This window comes from Brachionichthys hirsutus, chromosome 5 (genome assembly GCF_040956055.1).
Source record: "Brachionichthys hirsutus isolate HB-005 chromosome 5, CSIRO-AGI_Bhir_v1, whole genome shotgun sequence".
Taxonomy (NCBI): Eukaryota; Metazoa; Chordata; class Actinopteri; order Lophiiformes; family Brachionichthyidae; genus Brachionichthys; species Brachionichthys hirsutus.
Genome location: NC_090901.1, coordinates 14,315,790 through 14,339,585, shown reverse-complemented (window position 1 = coordinate 14,339,585; position 23,796 = coordinate 14,315,790). Strand labels below are relative to the sequence as shown.

Below are 23,796 nucleotides of genomic sequence, written 5' to 3'. Positions count from 1 at the left end.
AGTGCATGTGAAGAGGACAGTGGAGGGAGGCACAGGACGAGTGCATGTGAAGAGGACAGTGGAGGGAGGCACAGGACGAGTGCATGTGAAGAGGACAGTGGGGGGAGGGACAGGACGAGCGCATGGAAAGAGGACAGTGGGGGGAGGGACAGGACGAGCGCATGGAAAGAGGACAGTGGGGGGAAGGACAGGACGAGTGCATATGAAGAGGACAGTGGGGGGGGGAGGCACAGGACGAGTGCATGTGAAGAGGACAGTGGAGGGAGGCACAGGACGAGTGCATGTGAAGAGGACAGTGGGGGGGGAGGCACAGGACGAGTGCATGTGAAGAGGACAGTGGAGGGAGGCACAGGACGAGTGCATGTGAAGAGGACAGTGGGGGGAGGGACAGGACGAGCGCATGGAAAGAGGACAGTGGGGGGAGGGACAGGACGAGTGCATGTGAAGAGGACAGTGGGGGGAGGGACAGGACGAGCGCATGGAAAGAGGACAGTGGGGGGAGGGACAGGACGAGCGCATGGAAAGAGGACAGTGGGGGGAGGCACAGGACGAGTGCATGTGAAGAGGACAGTGGGGGGAGGGACAGGACGAGCGCATGGAAAGAGGACAGTGGGGGGAGGGACAGTGAACACTATCTGCCTTTTAGATTCCAAAAATATTTCTCATCCTCCAATAGTTTGATCTTCTATTGTTCGACTGACATTAGTATAAAATGTTTAACTAAAACGTCAATGCATAAAAGCCTTTAGAATAATTTAGGACGTTCAAACTACAGCGATCAGGAGGGAAAAACAAAAGCTGAATGACTCTCACTGAAATGTGTCAGCAACACATCGATAAGCTCAGAATAAAAACTTGGGGAAGAATAAATTAAGAATTCAAGAGGCAGAAATGTACATTATATACATTCGCTTTAAAAGAAACATGATTTTGTTCAGTTGGGACTTCCGGTCGTTGTCCAAATTATTTGTACTTAAATGTATGCTATTCGTCAGTGTCGGCCGTCTGTCGCCCACGGGGGGGGGGGGGGGGGGGGTGACTTTCTCCTGAATCAGTGCCTTTGAAGCCCGCTAGTCCCCTCTTTAAATAAATTCAATAACAATAAAATATATAGAATATGCATTTTAAAAAACAAAACTAAATATGTCGTCATCTTGAGTGTATTGACGTTTTCCTTTCAAAAGGCGAAATCTACTAAATATTTTTTTGTTTTGTTCATTTTTGCTTTTACTGCAGGTATTTTTTCTGTATTTTCTTTATTAGGCCCGAGCGCCTATCTAGGCGTAAGGGGCTATTGCTTTTGCAACGCAGAAGACGACAAGTTGACGAGCGCATATTAGCATGGAAACGTCCCAAATTTGCCACATACATTCTCACACACATGCCGGTTGAAAAGGCAATGACACCCAGGCTGCATTTTTTACGCTGTTGCCATGGCAATGGCAACCCCTCCTATGGGGAAGGGTCCGACGCCAACTTTGTCGGACAGCCACGAAATTCGGTACAGACATGCGTCATGTCAGGGCAAAAAAAAAAAGTATTATGGCCACGCCCCCAGACACACAGGAAGGCGGCCATGTTGGATTGAAACTTAAAAACTCCTGATGGCAGATGGCCATATAATCCAAATAACAATTTGACTAAACTGTGAGCTACTAATGCAGCTCAAATCTAAACACGTGAAGCACTCAGGACAAAAGCGGCGTGCGTCGGCGGGTCAGCTCAACGGCCGGCGAGGGCCTACAACGCCGCTTGCGGCTTTAATTTTATTCATGTTTTTGGTCTTTTTTCAAGCTCTTCAGTGCTGGAAGTGGGCTTGTAAGAAAATTAGGACGTTTATAGTTAATGTACATTTGTTTTAGGCAGGTAAATAAAATGTAAACTTGCTCTTATTTTGAAATTTAAAAAGAAGGAGGAGGCACTTGGGTCCATCTGCAGGGTGAGATGCTAAGATAAGAGGACAGGCCACGATAAACCTGCTGTCACCGGGTTTTAGGATGTTTAACTCGGCTAATCAGATTATCGGATTGCTTGAGTTTGCCTGTTTGCTAGCAGCATTACGTAAAAACGAATGAGATGCTTCAATTTTGATTGCGACCCAGATAAGGATTACAGCTAACAATAAATGATCACATGAACCGGGTCAGGATTCTGATCGGAGCGCTCCAAGCAGGTGGGATATTGACCAATCAGACATAAAAGAGCAAGCTACAATAAAAAATATAGAGCGATGTAAAGGTTAGTCCCATAATCCAAGGTAAGAATGTGAAATATTCACATTTCATGAAAACACCATCATTTTGAACAGCTAGATCCAATTATGACAGTAGAGTTGTGATAAAACTGTTAGTTTTGTGTCTGAGTAAATAAATGGCATCTTCTATTGTCTTGCAATGTTAGTTCAATGATTTTTTATGGCTTCATAGAAGCAACATAAAATGTTTGTTTGTTTATGTTTCTATGTTGAATGGGTTTATTGTGTGCAGATTGCACAGGATTCGTCCTGTGTCTATGTGGGCTTGCCTGTTTGCTCCAGTTTCTCCTCTTACTTACAATATTGGCTGATCTGGGAACAGCAAATGCAGCTCAAAGTGTAAAATGACAAATCAGAAAAGTAGCACATTCAAGACGGATTCATCTGAGTGAGATAAATAATTTTGTACAAGCACTTGAGATAAAATAAAGTAAATTGAAGAAAATATTTGCTTGAGTATAACTTTATTCTTTCCCGTCCAGCCCTGCAGCGCTAAACGTAACACTAAAGACATTTGAAAGCAGTCGTTTCTCGTTGCTACAGGACGATAGCGGCGTGTAAAAGCAGAATGAAAAAACGTTGAGTACCTGCAGCCAGTGAGCTAAAGAGGCGTGTCAGAACACAGCTTCCTGATTGGTCAGTCACAGGTAAGGTGTGCAGCATTGGTTACCGGGTATGACGAGTACAGGCTACCTCCTAAACGAGTTATCCCGCTTGGTATTCCAGGCCTTCTAGCCTCTGTCCGCTGTAAAAAATGAGTATCAGCCCTAACAGTTTTGATTAAGACATGGCTCATACTTCAAAAGTAAAGGGAGTCTTCATAATAATTTCCTAGTACATAAAGGACTTGAGGGACGAGTCAAGTCATGACAAGACATCCTAAATTATAATCAAATACATTTGCATCCAGCATCCAGATTAGTTTTTTTCTTTTTTCTAAGGATCAGGGAAAAATAGAAACCAAACAAGGAGTTGGACTTACTAAAGAAGTTCGATAAAATAACTACAGCCAAGTCTGAATGGACCGGGCTTCATTAAGACAGAACCAAAGCTGTGCCTGTTTAAACTGGGTCCATGGGAAGAAGAAAATAATGGTCTTTTTTTTAATGAGTATGACACAAACCCAAGCCATACTGGGCCAGTAGAAACAGGTTCATCAAGCTCACGCCCCTCAGTGGAAGCCATCACTTTTCAAAAATGAAGACTGGACAAGAACATCTCCTTTGATTATAATGTGATACAATGGTGATCCAGTTCGTTCCAATTCAGCTGAAGACACATCACTGTACTGTGGTTAATTCTTACATCATCCAGGGAGGTGGTCGGGTGTGTTCTGATTCCACATTCACATGCTTCAGTTCCGGACTCCGCCATGAGTCCAGGCCATTTCCCCTTTTAGAGCAACCTTCTCACCAACGGAACTATTTTCTACAGCTGTGATGTTCTAGTCCGACCTGAAAGCCCCCCCCCCCCCCAGTCCTTCTCACTGGTGTTCTGTCGTTATCCCAGTATATCCAGGTACACTGGAGTGGCTTTCATCAGCGTAAACAGAATTTTCTGAATGTCCTTAATGTTGAGTCGCTGTTGTGGTTCCCTCTGCCAGCAGCCCAGCATCATATCGTAGACGTCTTTGGGACAGAGCCTGGGCCGCTCCAGCACCCGTCCCTGAGTAATGCACTCTATCACCTGGGGACACAGAGAGACACAGCATATATGCATATCTGTACAAACGTCCACGTTCCAAACACTTTACGCTTTTATAAAACGTAAAAGCTAAATACTAGGCGTGTAACGGGACACTAAAATGTCAGGTTTGGTTTGGTTAATTTTCGGTACAAAAAAGGCAGAAAAAAATTACTTAAAATGCTTATCTTTAAAAAAAAATACAAATAATTGAATTTGTATTAATAAATAAAAACGACTCATTTGGGTGATATTTCAAATAAACGTTTTTTTAAACGATTGTAACAATTTAAAAATCTTAATCAAGCGTGCGTTATTCCCTGAAGAACACAGGACGTCTGTTTGACAGGCTGGAGACATCCCAGAGGACCAGAACAAACAACCTGCAGATATTTCCTGACTAATCCATTTCTGCTAAGTGCTGAGTTTGGAACATGTATGTGTTTGGAGTCAATTAATAATAGCAGAAGATGCCTGAAAGAATGAAGAAGACGAGTGTCAATTAATTACCTGCTCATGCCAAAACCTTGACGTGTCCACTGATGAGTGGTGAGGGCACGGCCGGAGTGTGTGTACGTGTGTGTGTGTGTGTGTAGATGGGTGTACACATAGAACAGGGCTGTGACTTTGATAAGTTGCTGTCAGGATGTTGAGACATTTGCAACAAACAGCACAAAAGTCTAAGTCTACCTTGAATACCGACTTCCACTGTCCATCGGCTAATACTGTTAGCTTACCTCATTATTGGCCAGCTGGAACCACGGCTGTTTCCCATAGGTGAAAATCTCCCACAGAATGACACCGAAGCTCCACACGTCGCTTTCCGTGGTGAACTTTCTGTACATGATGCTCTCTGGCGGCATCCAGCGAATAGGCAGCATGGTGTGTCCTCCCACCTGAACACACCGAACAAAAACACATGCATGAACGAGTGTACGGCAACTATCCGACACTTGAAGCCTTTGGGTGAATAAACTGTATCCAAGCAAACAAACAAGGTTGTGCAGGGTCCCACCCCGATTGACAGATAGACAGTAGCAGCAGTTTTTTTTTTTATTGATGTGAACAATGTATAGTGTATCTGGTACGGCTGCTGAGTAAACCCAACACATCCAAGTACTTGTGGGTATTTTCTTTCAGCTCAACAAAGAGACAACCGTTCCTGCTCTTACCCTGTAATAGTCCGTGCTGTAAATGTCTCTGGACATGCCAAAGTCCCCGATTTTCACCAGGAGTCCATTTCCCACAAGGCAGTTCCTGGTCGCCAGGTCTCGGTGAACAAAGTGTTGAGACGCCAAGTAAATCATCCCAGCTGCAATCTGACTGGCTATATGAAGCATCTGGGACAGACCCAACTCCCCACTGGTCTGCAGAGGCTGTCCATCCACCAGGATCATGGCATCTGGTCCATGAGCTCTGAGTGAGAATAAAGATTAGGAAATAACTCAAGCCAAAGACATCACACATGACGCATGACTGACATCATTTGGTGTCATTTATAATCATGTATGATGTAGACCATCATGGTTTGATCATAGCGGCTTATCCTTACTGGTGTGTGAGGATGTAACGCAGTGTGGTAAAAGTAACAGGGTACTTCAAGTTCTCTCCAACTCCATACTTCCTACTCCACTAGTTTGACAATGGGCTCAACGAAGCCAACAGAACTGCCTAAGCATTTAAATGGCTTTATGTTCTCAAGAACCTGCAGGTTGATTGCCCTCCATCCATCCATTGGCGAGCTTGTCCCTTCAGGGCTATAGGAAGGCTGGAGCCTATCCCATCAGATACTAGATGAAAGGTAGGCCCGGAGCCAACACAGAAAGACACACATCCATACTCACGTTCTCACTTCGAGGTGATTTGGATGGGTTAATTCACATGTATTGCGTGTTTTTGTACTAAAGAAAGGTATTCATCTAGACATTCAAGATTCAAGATACTTTATTATCATTATGCGCACATCATAAAATCTTGGACATGGGGAGACGATAGCGTTGTCTCGGGGGAAATGAGGAACAATCCAGCTGGATGGCTGCACATGCTTTTACAAAAACTCTATGTATTAAAGCAGTCTAGTTATCCATCCCATTGGCATCACCACAGCCCCACCCCCACCACCACTGGTGGTTGAACTTCATGCTGTAAAGTTCTTGATGTTCCTTTTAGCCTGGATCGCAGTTCCAAAAACCCTCTGAGATGTGGACTTGTCAGAACAGAGGACTCGTTCCCCTTTAGCTTTGGCAGATTTTTAACATCTATTTGTTGATGCAGCGATGAACCGTCTTACAATGGCTTTCCAAAGAGTCGCCAAGCCCATATGCATGCCTCATAGACTCGTTCAGTTTGCTGCTGGTACAGTCTTTGCCCATTACATGCAGCGTTTTCTCATTATACTATCATCTGTTGCCACTGAACATTGAGCACCCAGAAACTTTAAATCTATTAAAGATAAACTGCACTTTACGGGACATGAAAAACAATCGCATCCTCCTGTCTTAATGTTCTACAGATTTATCCAAGAAGGTTCCCGGTGAAACTGTTTGGAGTGTAGCAGGACATTTGGTATGTACAATGGAAGTCAATGCTAATGATGCGGGTGGCGGAGTTTCAAACCGAGTGAAAATACACAGACTGAGTAATAAATACGTATCAATACGCTCAGCAGAATGAAGTCAGGTTCCAAGTAGGCCACAGAGTAGTGTGTGTGTGTGTGTGAGTGTGAACGGTGGCTTGGCTGCCAGCTATTCTAGAAGCATCTCCTGGAAGAATTGGTGGCAGCACTTAAATGGAAATACATTTGCAGAGCTGAGCCCAGAGCTTCCCTCTGAATCGTTGTCAGACAGGCGCTGAGTTTTAATGGCAGCCGGCTGAATGTCAGGGTTCCATCGCAGCAGAACACACGGCATGCCCTCACGCCGCTCTGTGGAACTCACCTGAGAAACTTATTGAGATCTCCGTGCTTCATATACTCGAACACCATGATGAGAGGGTCTCCATCCACACACACGCCGTAAAACTTCACTATGTGCTCGTGCTGGAGGTTGGTCAACAACTCGGCCTCCCGCTGGAAATCCTTCCTGGCTGCAAGAGTGGGATCCTTCAGCGTCTGGAATAATAATAATCACGCATCGGTTTTACAGACACCCAAAGCTACTGTTGTAGCCACAGCTGCCCCGGGGTAGCTACATCTGCCCTGAGTGATTGCGGGTAAGCAACCAGCCACGGTAGCTACAGCTGCCCTGGGGCAGACTGACAAAAGCGAGGCTACCAATTCGCGCAGCCACCGACATTCACTCGCTCACTACATTCACACAGGCAATGTGGGTGAAGTGTCTTGCCCAAGGACACAACAAGAGTGAACACAAGTGGCAGATCCGGGAATCAAACAAACAACGTCTCAGACACTGGGTTTGAGCATTGCTACAGGATTAAGGAGCAACAAATTGGAACGCTGGGATACGGCGAGCCGCCTTCATGCACTGAGTGTGTGTGTGGAAGCTAAAGGGAATTTCCCTTTAGCTTCCACACAGTGGTTATACACATGGGATATGATGAAAGTCCAAACACAATAGCCATCTGATTGTCTTGTAGATAAGAGGCGTGCTGTTGGCAGTCCTCGTGTCCTGAGTGATGGTGGGTAAGCAACCAGCCATCCCAGTCTTTGCAGCCATTGCCTTTTCTCATCAGGATCTCATCAGGGAATGTCAGTGGAGTGCTCACAATGCTGTATCTAGAGGATGCGACGGCATCGTATTTTAGAACAGTGTTGTGCAGGTGCTGTTTCAGGCCACATACGGGGTCGGAATTCAGAAAATGAGAAAAGAGGCTCTTCACATCTCCCTCTTTCTTCCTCTGAACTGGGGTCCCGAAACTTTTTAATGCGTCACACCCCTAGGAAACCTTTAATATGTTCTCGCACCCCCTACAAATGTAATATCTCATCTGAAGATGAAGAATGCAATTTACACAAAATTTGAGAAACACATTTATTTAAGCTAAGTGTTTCAAGGTATTAGCAAAAAACAAATATACCGTATTTTCCGGATTATAAGTCGCGGTTTTTTTCATAGTTTGGTCGGGGGTGCGACTTATAAATCGGAGCGACTTATATATGCTTTTTTTACAAAATCTGTGAGCGCAGAGACAGTAGCCTACACATTTCTATAACAGGTGTTACAGGGAACTCTGTGACCCGTCAGAATCTGTCGCGGTTTCTGGAGGTTCAGAGTTATCTGTCACACCTGTTATCTAAAAACACAAATTAGAAGGGCTGATTGAAAATGGCGCCGAAAAGAAAGTCATATTCCGCGGCTTACAAGCTTCAGATAGTGAAATATGGAGCCGAAAACGGCAATCGAGCAGCAGAAAGAAAGTTTGGAGTGAGCGAAAAACTTGTAAGGGACTGGCGAAAAGCGGAGGCTACCCTTACTGAAATGAAGAAAACAAAGAAAGCTAATCGCGGGCGACAAGCTAGGTGGCCGCAGTTGGAGGAACGAGTTCACGCATGGGTGCTTGAACAACGTGCTGCTGGGAGAGGTTTGTCAACGGTGCAGTTGCGTCTCCACGCCCAAGTGGTTGCCAGGGCGGTGAATATAAACGGCTTTGCGGGAGGACCTTCTTGGTGTTACCGCTTCATGCAGCGCAAACGCCTCTCTATCAGAGCTAGGACGACACTGTCCCAAAAACTGCCAGCGGACTTCCAAGCCAAGGTTGACAGTTTCCGCGCGTTCATTGAAAAGCATGTAAGTGATCACAACGTGACACCGGATCATATTATTAACATGGACGAGGTCCCCCTCACTTTTGACATCCCCATGGGCCGAAGTGTTGCAGAGAAAGGGCAAAAAAGTGTGAATATCGTTACAACTGGTCATGAGAGATCACACTTCACAGTGGTGCTGGCATGTTGTGGAGACGGATCAAAACTGCCACCGATGGTCATTTTCAAACGAAAAACCATGCCAAAAATCCAATCCTCCTCAGTTGAAGTCGCCGTGAACGCGAAAGGGTGGATTGATCAAGAAATGATGAACTTGTGGCTCACAAAGTGCTACAATAAGCGACCGGATGGCTTCTTTAGAGCACGCAAAGCTCTGCTTGTGATGGATAGCATGAGAGCGCACATCACACCACAGTTAAAAAATAAATTAAAAGTTCTCAACTCCATACCTGCCATCATCCCTGGAGGCTTAACCAAAATACTCCAGCCACATGATATCTCCGTGAATAGGAGCTTTAAGTCAGTTTTGCGTAACCTGTGGGAGCAGTGGATGACGGATGGAGAGCACAGCTTCACGGCAACCGGGAGAATGCGCCATGCAACTTTCCTGGAAGTCATTGAATGGATCGACAAAGCATGGGCTTCAGTGACAACCGCAACCATCCTGTCGGGATTCAGAAAGGCTGGAATAATTGGAACTGCAACTGACGACGAGTCTGATGTAAGCGACGTAGAAGAGGAAGCGGCGTCTTGTCTACCTGCCGAGTTGGGGGAGTTGTTCAAAAGTGACACCGAGGATGAAGATTTCCTTGGATTTCGTGATTCGGAATAAAACCTGATATTTTGGTAAACGTGTTAGCATGTTCTTTGTGCTATATGTTGTTTGGTGTTGGATTTTATCAAATAAATTTTCCCCAAAAATGCGACTTATCCTCCAGTGCGACCTATATATGGTTTTTTCTTCTTAATTATGCATTTTTTGGCTGGTGCGACCTACAATCCGGAGCGACGTATAATCCAAAAAATACGGTATATACCGTATTTTTTGGATTATACGTCGCTCCGGATTGTGACGGGTCACAGAGTTCCCTGTAACACCTGTTATAGAAATGTGTAGGCTACTGTCTCTGCGCTCACAGACTTTGTAAAAAAAGCATATATAAGTCGCACCCCCGACCAAACTATGAAAAAAACCGCGACTTATAATCCGGAAAATACGGTATATTTTTTTATGCGTAAACATTAAACCTTTAACTTCATTTCTTTATTCTCTTTGCTATAATGCATTATCCATTTCGCATCCCTAAAAGATTATTATTATAGAGTGTATGAATCATTACATAATTCAAGGCCTTGCACTCCCTAAATGGTTATGTCTCATGCCACCAGGGGCTGCACTCAGTCCGGTTGGGAACCCCTGCCCTTAAATGAAACAAACAAATAAAGGATAATTTTGCCCATGCAGGTGGGAGGGGTTTGACCTTTCACATTAAATTGACATTAGAGATAGTGTTAGTGATCAATGCCATGCCTGAAGAGGCATTCGACAGCACCTGGAGCACTTGCGCAGAAAAACTCAGTGGTTCATTATTATTGAGTGCATGAAGTCTGTTCTTTAAAATGTCATTGGTTCTGCCAATCGAGTGAAAGAGCCCATAGAAGGGGCAGAGTTTACTGTTGCTGGGTGACAAAGCAGGTTGTCCGTTTGGCAAAAGAAAAAGCACGTGACAATAAAGTCTCTGAAAATACTCATCCAGAGCATGTTCGATCTCTGTGTTGAATGAAATCAAATGCACTCGTAGGAGAGAGGCTTAGCGGGTTAGCGTCTCCATTTAGCCGGTCCCGAGCCCGGATACATCCAGAGAGTTGTTGCAGGAATGGCATCCGGTGTTAAACTTTGCCAGAATTAAGCTTGCAATTGACTAGAAGGTTGATTTGCTGTGGTGACCCCTGACGGGACAAGCCAAAAGAGGAAGAAGAAGATGAAGAAGAAGATGAAGAAGAAAAAGGCTCCAGCTGTGTTCCCTCTATATCCTGATATGTGGCTTCTGCAGGTCAATGTGTTAGAGATGTTTCAAATCATGACATATTACATGAACTCCTGAATACAAAAGAGACATTGTTAATGTCATTTATATGTTTTTATACAATGTTAATTGCCTCCATCAACAACAGTTGGAGTTTGTTTCTAAATTGTGAGCTGGATCTAGATCTACTGGACTGCACTTGTATTTGGAGAGGGTAATATGTATTGGATCACAGTTGAAGGTTGCTCAATCTGTGCTACATCAGGCATTGAAATGGATGAATGTAACTGTAAATCAACTTCTTCCATCCTATCTATTTCTAGATGCAGTAAAGTCTCTAGGATGGTAAAGAAAGATTTGAGGTAAGGAACACAAAATCAAAGGCAAAGAAAGAGCAAGCCCAGCAACGCAAATCAGGAATACAATTGGAAATTGAGAAGTTGGTGAAAGAGGGTAGGCTTCTAAAAAAAAGCAATGGAAGAAGGCCACAGATCTAGAAAAGACTGGCCTTGAAGTGTTACAGCGTGACACAATTTCCCCTTTGACATTCACTATGGCAATGGAGTTGATCATACTGGCATCAGCCTGGGTGGTTGGAGCAGAGAGTGGAGAATGGTCTACGTTTGCCGCCCGATTAGGCCATACATGGACGACATGACAACCATACAACCACAAAGCCATGCACGAAACGGCTGGTAGACATCTCCACAGTAACATTAGCTGGGCTACCATGAAAATAAAATCCAGTGAGTCTCGGAACATCTACAATGTTAAAGGCCAACTAACCAATGAGAGATTTAATTTCATTGAGCAGCAAATACCAACCATCCTTGATTTACCCATCAAAAGTCTTGGAAGGTGGTACAGTGCCAACCTCAATGATGCTGAGCAATAGAACATCTCCGCAAGGACGCAATCAGTGGTATGCAATGAATCAACGACACTGCCCTTCCAGGTAAACTGAAGTTATGGTGCTATCACTTTGGTCTGCTGTCCTGCCTAATGTTGCCAATTACCATCTATGAGCCCACTAAGTCTCATATCAGTCGTTTGGAAAGAATGGTGAATGTCCAAATAAGGAGATGGCTCGGGTTGCCTAGTTGCATGAGCAGCGTTGGCCTTTATGTGGACGGTGGTCTGTCATTGCCAGTATCAAGCTTGACTGAGGAATATAAGTCACTCGAAATGACTCTGACAGAATCTAAGGTTCCAGCAGTGCTGCGCCAGCCTTGAGAACTGGAAAGACGTGGCTCCTCAAGGCAGCGGTGGCAGACTCAAAGGCTGCTCTTAGACACTGTGACATAGTAGCAAAGCTTCTTTTCTTCAAGACACAATAAAGCTGCGTTTTCGTTTGCCAGTGACCAAACAACTGCAAAAATCCACACATCCCATAATTCAATTTCAGCCTTACCTTTACGGCTACCAGCATCTTGTCCTTGCTGGGGCTCAGGTTATAACATTCAGCAAGGAACACTTTGCCAAAGGCTCCCTCTCCGAGCTCCCGCTTCAAAACGATGTCCCTCCGTTTAATATGCTGAACATCTGAGACAAATGAATTAACACCTGTTACAAAACGCTGCACTTTTTTGAATCTTGTTCTGGCGATTTTAATTTAATTCAATCCATCTGCATTTATGACAATAAAACTGGGGACAGCATGAAATCAGACATTTTACTATTATTTATTATTATTACTATTATTATTTATTATTTATTATTATGAGACCTTGTTAACTTTATACAACAAACATGAAAAGTAAAAGTGAATTGGAGTTGATGTGTATATTTAGCTGATTTTTTAAAGTGTAAATTCAGTTTCCAATGTAAAATGTAATTAATTTTCTTGACCTAATTCCGGATCCGATTTTGATTAAATTTGGTGGAGAGCTAGACATCCCCACCCTGCATGACTGTGTCAAATTCCATACAAAAATAATCGCGTGTGTACACTAATTCAATCAACAAACTGCATTCCTTGTACAGTACTGGTAATTCAATTAATGCATTATTTTGCTGACTCATCAAATAGCAGCATCCTTAAAGAAGGCTTGGATTAAGTGTCGTTACTGAGTTGGATCCTTCTGTTCATGGTCGTGATGCTCATGCTGGCATGTCGATGATGATGACGATGAAGGCAGTGGACAAAAAACACACCCAATATGTTTATTACATATAATCTAACAGACAAAATATTACATTACAACCTCTAAAGGGAATAGAAGTTGAAGAAAAAATTATTATTATTAGAAATTATTATCTTAATTTCCTCTGCCGAGGCGAGGCGGAGGTTTTGTAATAGCTGGCGTTTGTCTGTCTGTCTGTCCGTCCGTTAGCAAGATAACTCAAAAGGTTCTGGACGGATCTGGATGGAATTTTCAGGAAATGTTGGGAATCTTACCAGGAACAGACGATTACATTTAGTTGATGATCCAGAAAAGATCCTGGATTATGGATCACTTTGAGATCTTCAGTAACATTGCAGTAAAGGGAGCTTCAAAATATGTTCCTCAATATCTCGGTTGACTATTGACCAAAGTTTATGGAATGTGACACAGTCATGTAGGGGGGGGGGGGGCTCTATCTCACCACCGAATTTAATCTGGATCGGATCAGGAATGGATTCAGGAAAAATAAAAAATGTAATATTAAATGATTACATGTGATAATAATAAATATGTGTGATGTGCATGCATCACAATTCATATGATGAAGATAATATATTTACTATCATAGATAAATAAAGGGAAGAAATACACTTATCGCCCCCCCCCCCCCCCCCACACACACACATAAATTATTAAAACACACAGTGACAATGACGCGAGGCGACTCGTATGACAGAGCAGCACCGCTACTGGGAACGGCATCAGCAATTTGTGTGTCTGTATGAACAGAGGAGGTCACTAGGTGCGATTACATGGACACATGTAATCAGATTAAAATCCTGATCGGAATAAAAATGCTTCATGTACACACCCAAATCGGATTAGTCTGACCCAATCGAACTCGATCCAATCACAATTCTATCCCGATCGAGAGGGGTGGTTTACACCAATTTGTGATCCGATCAGGGCGCATGAAAACACTTATTCCGAAGTATCGGTACAAGCCGCCCTTACTGCGCATGTCTGTGACGTCAGCTATACGCGTTGCTGCGATTCCCGGAAGCTAGTTTAAGCCGAGCGAGCGAAAGACACGGCGAGTGGGAGGTATAATTGTCCGGTGTCTGCGACAAACACGTTGCTGGGTGTCCTACGATGCCTTAACATCGACACCATCAAAAATAAAAGTGCAGTCTGGAGGACACAGTGAAGCTCCGTTTGGAAGAGCGATGATTTGTTTACAACGGAAGTCGCTACGGCTTCTTCTTCTACCGCTTCCGGTGTTTTTGGTAAAATTGCGCATGTCAAAATAATGTACTTCGATCGAAAGTGTGATGCATGAACACGCAAATCCTAATCGGATCGGATTTTTAGGGTCCATGAACACGGTGCATCCGATCACAATTTTACTCTGAACTCTGATTGGATTAAAGAAATGTTGTCCATGTAAACGCACCTAGTGTTGGTGTCTGACTGTTTGAAATGAAGAACATCTCATTTGGAGAAAGGTGAAGTATTTCTCATGCTGATTTTATGCAAGCATCAAGACTGGCTCAGCAGAATTTGCAGTTTCCCAACATAGTACAGACAGGCTGGCATCTATGATCACATCCCACCATTACGTTATCAGGGGGGGTACAAAGACTGTGTGAAGTCTGGGTAAATCCATTTTACATCATCTGGATGTTGTTCAGCCGCCCAAGTTATCTAGCGAAGTGTCCATTTACTGTCTCAGAGTAGTTGTCTGCAAGAATCACACCTTTTTGGGTTATCTTGACATCAAATATGGGCAAAAACCAACTGAACCAATCTGCTGCCTTCCAAATGTCATTTCTGCAAGAAATCTGTGAGCATAGAATGATGAATATGGTACATATTAGGTTAGGGGTTAAGGTTAGGATTAGGGGGTTTACGGTTGGGGGTAGGGTTAGGTTTAAGGTTAGGGGTCGGGGGGTAGGGTTAGGGGTTAAGGTTAGGATTAGGGGGTTAGATTTAAGGTTAGGGGTAGAGGTTACGGTTGGGGGTAGGGTTAGGGGTTAAGGCTAGGATTAGGAGGTCGGTTTAACCTTAGGGGTCGGGGGAAGGGTTAGGTTTAAGGTTAGGGGTCGGGGTAGGGTTAGGGGTTAAGGTTAGGATTAGGGGGTTAGGTTTACGGTTAGGGGCCTGGTTCCGTGCGGCTGCCTGAACTTACAAGTGGTGGGTTTATTGCAGTTATGTCCATGTCTGAAGTACTGTGGGTTTTCTATGACTGGGATTCTGGTCATTCCAATGACCACAGTGTCGGGTCCAGCATCCAGAGTACAGGGGCTAATGATGCCATGGTTCACTTGGTGAAGGGGGCTTGCAGAGTCTTCCTCGCCACTTATCACTGCTACTGGTCCTAAAAAGGCAAAGAGAGATGATATAGAGTGGATGAATAGCTAATCACTGCCAAACTTACACACTGAACATCTCTGTGTAGCGTCTCAGGCATCCAAGACATGGCAGATCTCCGTCTTGAATAAAGTCAGCTGGACTTATAGGAAGAGAGAAACAGATGTTCCGCTTCTCATCCAAGAGGCAGCGTGAGTCCAGTCGGCTTCATTCAACACAGATATCTCTGGTAGAAAGGTATAAACCCACACCATGATAATTATGCATACTTCTGCAACAATTGCTGAATAAAAAAAAATCAGTTTGTAATTAAAAAGGGTTGACGCGAATATCGAGGGGACGGGCGACATGAATCATCAGTTAGCAAAACTGAATCCAAGCAGCCGCACATCCTGACACACATATTCTCACACATCCATGAATGTTGTCGTAGACTAAAGACTTTCCTTTTTAACAAAGCTTATAGTTAATCAATACAATAATCAATATGCTGTCATAGGCCAGCACTGGTGGTATAACCTCCTCGACACACTGAGCTCCCATATAAGCATGGACCATATACTGTAAATTCCGGACTATAGAGCGCACCTGATTAAAAGCTGCATGCGCTAATTTTAGAAAGAAAATCAATTTCGTACCTGTACAAGCCGCACCGTATTTTAAGCCTCAGGCTTAAACAGCCCTAAAAATGAACTAGTACTGTAGTTCACGTTCATTTGTTACATTTACATAAATAAGACACTGTGTTATTCTCCTTAAGCATTGTTCAGATATTTGTTTATCCTGAACACCTGGTTCAAGTATAGAAATGTTCAATGATTGGATGGATAAATTGTTTTCTCCTGTGAACCAAAAAACATTATTTATCTGTGGTGATTTTAACATTGACTTGTTAAATCCATCTAAACTAAATATGATTGATGATTTCATTACTACAATGTACAGTTTGTCTCTCTAGCCAGCAATAACAAAACCAAGCAGAATAACTTCACATAGTGCAACAATCATTGACAACATCTTTACTAATATTATGGGAAATCAGCAGTGGTTTAATTATTTGTGACATCACTGATCATTTACCTGTTTTTACTCTCTACGACTGTAATTTTGCAAAACCAAAAGATATTATGAAAACAATGTTTAAACGGACTATAACTGAATAAACAATAATTGCACTAAAAGACAGTTTAGCCCACCAGGATTGGGGTGCAATTTATAATAAATCTGATGTGGACGGTGCCAATACATTCTTCTTCATTCTTAGATATATTCATCGGGTTGCATGATGAATACTGTCCAGTTAAGGAATACTGTAAAAAGAAAACACATATCAAAAGCCCTTGGCTCACAAAAGGAATATTAAATGCCTGCAAAAAGAAAAATAATCTTTATAAATTATTTATTAACGTAAAAACAATAGAAATGGAACAAAGATATAAGAAGTACAGGAATAAATTAACAGACATTATAAGAACCAGTAAACAGCTGTATTATAAAAGAAAATTATATGCATATAAAGACAACATAAAAGGAACATGGGAAACATTGAATAGTTTAATTAAACAAGGCTACTCAAGACCGACATATCCGGATTTCTTTACTGATGAAAATGGTGAAAAGTATCAGAATATAAGCAGAATTGTAAATACATTCTACAATTTTTTTGTAAACGTCGGCCCTGAATTAGCTTCAGGGCCCTGAATTAGCTCCTCGGTCTGTTGTCCAGACCGAGGACAACATAAATGTGATTTGAGAATTAAACAAAATCCATCATCTCTTTTCCTCTCAGCTATAACTGAGCAGGAAGTGATCAGCATTGTACACAAGTGTAGGAGTAAGCTGTCCACTGACTGTCATGATATCAACATGACGTTGGTCAAAAGAATTATTCTGAATATTGTAAAGCCTTTCACTTACATCGGTAATTTATCATTCCAGTCTGGTTGTTTCCCGAAAGAAATGAAGACTGCAAAAGTCATCCCTCTATTCAAAAATGATAACAAACATTGTTTTAATAATTATAGACCAATTTCCTTGTTGCCTCAATTCTCGAAAATTCTGGAGAAACTTTTCAACTCTCGACTTGATAAATTCCTCGAGAAACATCACATAATAAATGAAGGTCAATATGGATTTCGAACAAATAGATCTATGGCGATAGTTGAGGCAATTGAAGAGATCACTACTGCAATGGAGCTAAAAACATATGCAACTGGTATCTTTATAGATCTAAAAAAAAGCTTTTGATACTATTACTCAATAAGCTGGATAAATATGGGATAAGAGGGGTGGCAGGGACTGTTTAAAAAGTTATTTAACAGGAAGGGTAAAGTATGTGCAAATGGGGCAGTGCTTGTCACATACACCTGACATTGCTTGTGGTGTCCCCCAGGGGTCGGTTTTGGGTCCAAAGTTGTTCAATATATATATAAATGATATTTTTAATGTATCTCAAGCATTAAAACTCATCCTGTTTATGGATGACACAAACATATTCTATAGTAGTGATAATTATAAGGAGCTTGTAAATACTGTGAACACGGAAATGCAATAAAGAAGTGGATGGACACAAATAAATTATCTTTAAATGTTAATAAAACTAAAGTAATGATGTTTAGTCATCTAAAAATGCATTCAGAACTGCAAATAACTATTGAAGGTATCCCAATTGAAAGGGTAAATGAGATCAAATTATTGGGTGTTATTATTGATAATAAATTGTCATGGAAACCTACGTCAGACAAATAAAAACTAAGATCTCCAAAAGTCTCTCAATAATGAACAAAGTAAAACCATACCGAGATGAGAATGCTCTCCGTACCTTATATTGCACTTTGGTACTTCCATACTTTACATACTGCATTGAAGTCTGGGGAAATACTTATCAGAACACAACAAATCCATTATGCATATTACAGAAACGAGCAATATGGATTATTCACAAGGTTGGACTTCGGGATCATACTAATAACTTATTTATTCAGTCAAAGTTGCTTAAATTTATGGATCTGGTGAAATACAAGGCATTTAACAAATCATTACTGATTAACCTACGTTTTTTTTTACTGTTCGAGCAGCAGTTCATGATTTGAGAGGATTTGGAGTTTTTAAACTACTGTTCGAACCACACTCAAAAGTTTTTGTTTGTCTGTACGTGGGGTAAAACTTTGGAAGAGTCTGGATACACACCATAAGCAATGTCAAAGTACTCATCAATTTAAGCGAGTGTATAGACATCTGGCCTACTCACAATATTCAAACAGAGGGTCTTGAAGGTAGATCTGTTATTTGTATCAGTGCTTATTGTTTTCATTACCATTGTTGTTATATGTTTATTACCATTGCTGGTATTTGTTTATTATTAATATTGGCATGACTGTTTAAACAGTCATCTGTTACCTGGGGTAACACCATAATGAAAAAAAATATATATAACAATTATTGTTTTGTAATTTAACTACAGTTTCATCCAATATTTTGTTGTATTTTTCAAAATCATACAGTGCATATATAGTTGTTGTTGATATGATTGAGTTTGAAATAGTGGAACTTGTTATGTTTATATATTATGATAAATAGGGGTGGGATTAAATACGTTTTCTTCTTCCCACTCCCTTTCAGGCTGAATTGGCATATTATTTATTGCGATGTGGCACGGGTTGTTTTGTTTTGTTGCTTTTTTGTCATTGCCTGAAATAAATAAATACCTAACCTAATCTAACCTGCCACTGAGGAGCTTGGTAACCACCTCAGTCCCTGCATCCCGGATGATGGATGACTCCACCTCTGAGACCTCCACCTCTGCTCCTACCTGTCTCCCTACCTATCACCTGAGCTGTTGCATTCTAGTCTTCAGGAAGCCTCTCTTGCTCACCCAAAGCCTGTCACCTCTTCCCTGAAAGCCACACAACACTCTTCGTTCTTCAGCCTCCACTACTTTGTCCTCTGCTCTGCCTTCGTCTTCTTCCTTTTCCTCACCACTACAGTCATCGTACACACCACCATCTTATGTTGGCTGGCTACACTCTCTCCTACCACGACCAACCTCCTTTAAACTGCGTCTACACAAGATGTCGTCCATGCCCCATCGAGATCTACTCCAATTATGACTCTCTCACTGATATATTAGTACATATGAACTTGGCAAGTAAAATTTTTTCCAACAAATATTGTGACAATTATCTGATCTCACTGGTAAATCTGAAACTATTTAATTTCTTGTTCCACCTCCTGAATCTTCTTTACCGGTCTGAATTCATTTTACCTTGAATTTACTTGATTTTACAAGCAAAACAAGTTAATTCAATTTATTCCAGTTCTTTTCCTCTCTCCCATATAAGCATGGACCAAACTGAATTTTACAATAATTCCAGTTTGTTTGCTCTAAAAATAGTCCGACTACATAGTTGACATATTTTGATACATCAAAGACTTTAAAAGCCTGAAAAACATCAAAGGCCCAGAATGTATTTAAGTCTCATTATGGACAATGGACCAATCATTATGGAGTATGGACAGGGGGATTTTTGCATCAGAGTAATAAGGATAACTGTCTTAACTAACGGTGCAGGAGATTGTGGTATTTTCTCAGTCTACAATTTGCTTTTTCAAGGCCTTCCCACAATAGAACATTTCGCATATGTCTCAAATTACGCTGATGTTGATGATTATTGGTAATACAATCCAACAGTAAAGCCCATCTAATTATGATTGTCTCTAAATAAGTGAAAGAAGATGCAAGGATGAATCAATGGATTGGGTGGATGGAAAATAGTAACCAAAACTAATCCAAGTGGCCGGGAGGGCCACCCCAGTCTACCAATTCAGAGGCACTGTTCTCCACCATGCAATAGTAGACACAGTCCCTGCACATCCAGAGATTAAAGGGCCCCGAATGTCATCCATCCCTGGTTCCCTGCCACTGACGGAGCTTGGCAACCACCTCAGTCACTGCATCCCGGATGATGGATGAGTCCCCCACCTCTGAGACCGCCACCTCTGCTTCCTAATGGAAGACATGGCACTAGGATTGAGGAGATCCTTGAAGTATTTGTGGTGCACCGCTTTCCCCTCCTGAGGTTGTGGAAAGCGGTGTGTCATAAGGAGCATGGTCTGCAGACTACTGACCGGCTTCTAAGAAATTCAGGAGGGGAAAACGGTGCACCACCAACACTGTTTATGGTGGAGGTAGGGAGCTGCTGACCTCAACTGGGAATATTTTTGGGCGATTGAACAAATACTTCAAAGATCTCCTCAATCCCAGTACCATGTCTTCCATTAGGAAGCAGAGGTGGCGGTCTCAGAGGTGGACTCATACATCATCCGGGATGCAGGGACTGTCCTGATTGATGCATGTCTAATATCCCATAATGGTCAAGAACAGTGCTTCTGGATTGGCAGACTGAGTTGGTGTTCCCGCCTTTCCATATCTTGGCGTCTCGTTCACAAGTGAGGGGAAGGATGGATTGTGAGATTGATAAACAGATCTGATCCAGACAGCGAGAAGGAGAGAAGGGGATGCCTATATTATCATATAATGTCTTGTTATGTCTTTTTTTCTTTCTTCAATTAAAGCACGTATTAACTTCATTTTGCCTGTAGGCCTCTTTCATTTAAGCTCATATGACTTCACTTTTTAGAAAAATGTTTGGCTACAATATATGATCAGGATCACGTGATGCCCAAAGCAGCAACTGATTCCGTTGCCTGAATGAATCTCATAACTGGTTCAGGGGCGATGGTGGCGCAGTGGTTGAGAGGGTCGTCCTATGTTGGAGGTTCGATTCCCGGCTCAGGCACATGTGTGCGCTGTCGTTGTGTCCTTAAGCAAGACACTTCACCCACATTGCCTGGGCGCCTGCCCACGCGGTGACCAGCAGCAGACTACAGTTAGACTGTAACTGCTGTAAACCAAATTGCCCTCCGAGGGACAAATCAATAAAAAGTATTTAGTATTTAGTATATTTAGTATAGTAATAACAGATAATAAATAACCTTTGGTTCATTCCCTTCCAGACTGTATTACTGCAATTCATTACTGCACGGTTGCCCCAAAAGCTCTATTAAACATCTTCAGCTGATCCAGAACGCAGCAGCTGTGTCTGATCCAGACCAATGTTCCCTATAATTTTTCATGTGCCTGAGCAAACACACAAACTCCCTGAACGGACCCTCGGACAAATGTGAGCAACATCATAATAATACATTTGATTTTCCCATTTTCCCATTTACTTATAATGGAGGCTTTAAAATAATAATAATAACAATAATAATAATGTATGAGATAAACGAGATGAAGGTCAGGAAAAATATAAAGTGACTGCAGTCAAGGTTTTTCTCGTGGTTACGTCTATTATGTGACAGTGCTAAGTCCTGCTTTAATTTCCATGAACGTATTAAATGTTTGCTGGCAGTAAGTCAAATACATTTCCAGTTGGACTCCACCAGAGCTGCTGTTTCTTACCGATTCGGTTCAGAACTCTTATGGACAGAAATTCTAGATGCAGCCAGGGCGTTGAGGGGGTTCGGTTTGGTGACCTCAGGATTGGGTCGCTGCTTTTTGCAGATGATGTGATCCGGTTGGCTTTATTAGGCCGTGCTCTCCAGCTCTCATTGGATCGGTTCGCAGCTGCGTGTGAAGAGGCCGGGTTGAGAATCAGCACCTCTAAATCTGAGGCCATGGTTCTCAGCCGGAAAAGGGTGGAGAGTAACATCCAGGTCTGGGAGGAGATCCTGCCCCAAGTGGAGGGTAGCTGGAGCTGGAGATCGACAGACGGATCGGTGCAGGGTCTGCAGTGATGCGGATTCTGCACAGATCTGTCATGGTGAAGGGGGAGCTGAACAGAAAGGCAAAGCTCTCGATTTACTGGTCAATTTCCATCCCTACCCTCACCTGCCGGTAGATCTCCGTTCCTACCTCACCTGTGGTCACGAGCTTTGGGCAGTGACCGAAAGAACGAGATCCCGGGTACAAGCGGCTGAAATGATCTTCCTCCGTTGGGTGGCTGGGCTCTCCCTTAGAGATCGGGTCATCCGGGAGGAGCTCGGAGTAGAGCCGCTGCTCCTCCGCGCGGAGCCAGATGAGGTGGCTCGGGCATCTATTCTGGATGCCTCCTGGACGCCTCCCTGGTGAGGTGTTCAGGGCACGTCCCACCGGGAGGAGACCACGGGGAAGACCCAGGACACGCTGGAGAGACGATGTCTCTTGGCTGGCCTGGTAACGTCTCTGGATCTCCCCGGAAGAGCTGGAAGAAGTGGCCGGGGAGAGGGAAGTCTGGGCTTCCCTGCTTCGGCTGCTGATTCCCTTCTGCAAGGATTTGGGAGCTTTGTGGATGATAGAATAAAATAATTTGATGGTGGACATGTTGAGTTGCTGTCCATCGCTGGATACCATATGCTATGCTAATATTTTTGCCATGTGTCACACAAGCTGGCATGTCGGCTGAACTGTTAGCCGGTCACGGATGAGCAAAGAAACATAGACACAGAGACATGGAGTGACTGACAGAGACATGAGGGGGTGATGGTGGGGGACTGAGGAACGTGAGGGAATAAGAAATGGTCAAAGGTTGATGTCTAAAGTCTGGAATTTTGTGCCTTTTGTTCCTTGCATATGTAATTATTTGCCCGTTGTAATCTTCCGTCTTTCACAATGTGCCATACATATTCAACAAGAGGCAGGTGTTGATTCCAGAATGCTGTGAAACAGTGATGCTATACCAAAGCGATCTGCTGCACTGAGCAAGGCAAGGAAAGGCGCTTTAAATTATTCATTAACCCGACTGCTTAGAAGATGAAGCATAATGTGATGAGGAGGAGGCACACAATGGAGGACTCGTAGGACGTGATTCTATCTTTATCAACATTTACTGGTCAGCACTGGTACAGGGGCACGGCACCACAACGCATGCTAGCAGGCCTCTGATTGGCCCAGACTTCTCAATGAAGATAATCTTTAGCTTTTTCAAAGGCAGATTGCAGTTTTTAGTCTTTGTTTTGGATTCGATAATCAAAATTGTCTTACAAAGACACGTTTTTCTGTTCATGTAGGATGGAGCAATGCCTGCACGGCTCACCCATGATGCTGCAGATGTTTTAGAGAAGCGCACCTTGGGACACAAACATCTGTCTGGTTAACATACACCTCGCTCTACCAGTGTCTGCATGTTCCTGAGCGAAATGGCCACACATCAGTAGCGTAATTACCTTTGATGAAGCGGAACATGCATTAACAGACTGGCCTGAATGCATCTGTCACTTACAGGCACGACAATCCAATCAGCCTTAAGAATTCATTGCTGCTACTTATTAGCAAATGCTGTTTCTTAGCTTTCACCAACATGTGCCTCCCTATAATATAATAATATAATAATAATAATTAGGGTCATCGTTTATTCCATTATAGATTTTCGCCACACGTGAATCCATAATAAAAAATATTTTAAACAAGTGTTTCTGTGGCTGGGGAATGGATCAACTGGATTTACATTCATTTAAATTGAACTTTTTTTTTTCGGTCGATAAAAGTTTGGGGTCGCAACAGAAATCAAAGAACGGGTTCAATTCGTGAACAGAGGTTCGACTGTATGACAGATGATCCTCACTTAACGACGTGCTTGTTTGACGATGACTACG

The 23,796-nt window shown here is 42.8% G+C and overlaps 1 protein-coding gene across 1 annotated transcript in view; it reads right to left on the bottom strand.

The window, feature by feature from the left end:
* Window positions 1-3,754: 3,754 nt before the first annotated feature.
* Window positions 3,755-23,796, bottom strand: part of LOC137893570 (NT-3 growth factor receptor-like) — a 60,368-nt gene continuing 40,326 nt past the window's right edge. The window contains exons 13-18 of the mRNA XM_068738980.1: window positions 14,981-15,169; window positions 12,099-12,229; window positions 6,874-7,046; window positions 5,110-5,353; window positions 4,675-4,833; window positions 3,755-3,940 (exon numbers count right to left, since the gene is read on the bottom strand). Of these exons, the coding sequence (XP_068595081.1) occupies window positions 3,755-3,940; window positions 4,675-4,833; window positions 5,110-5,353; window positions 6,874-7,046; window positions 12,099-12,229; window positions 14,981-15,169 (1,082 nt within the window). The remainder of the gene's footprint in view (window positions 3,941-4,674; window positions 4,834-5,109; window positions 5,354-6,873; window positions 7,047-12,098; window positions 12,230-14,980; window positions 15,170-23,796) is intronic.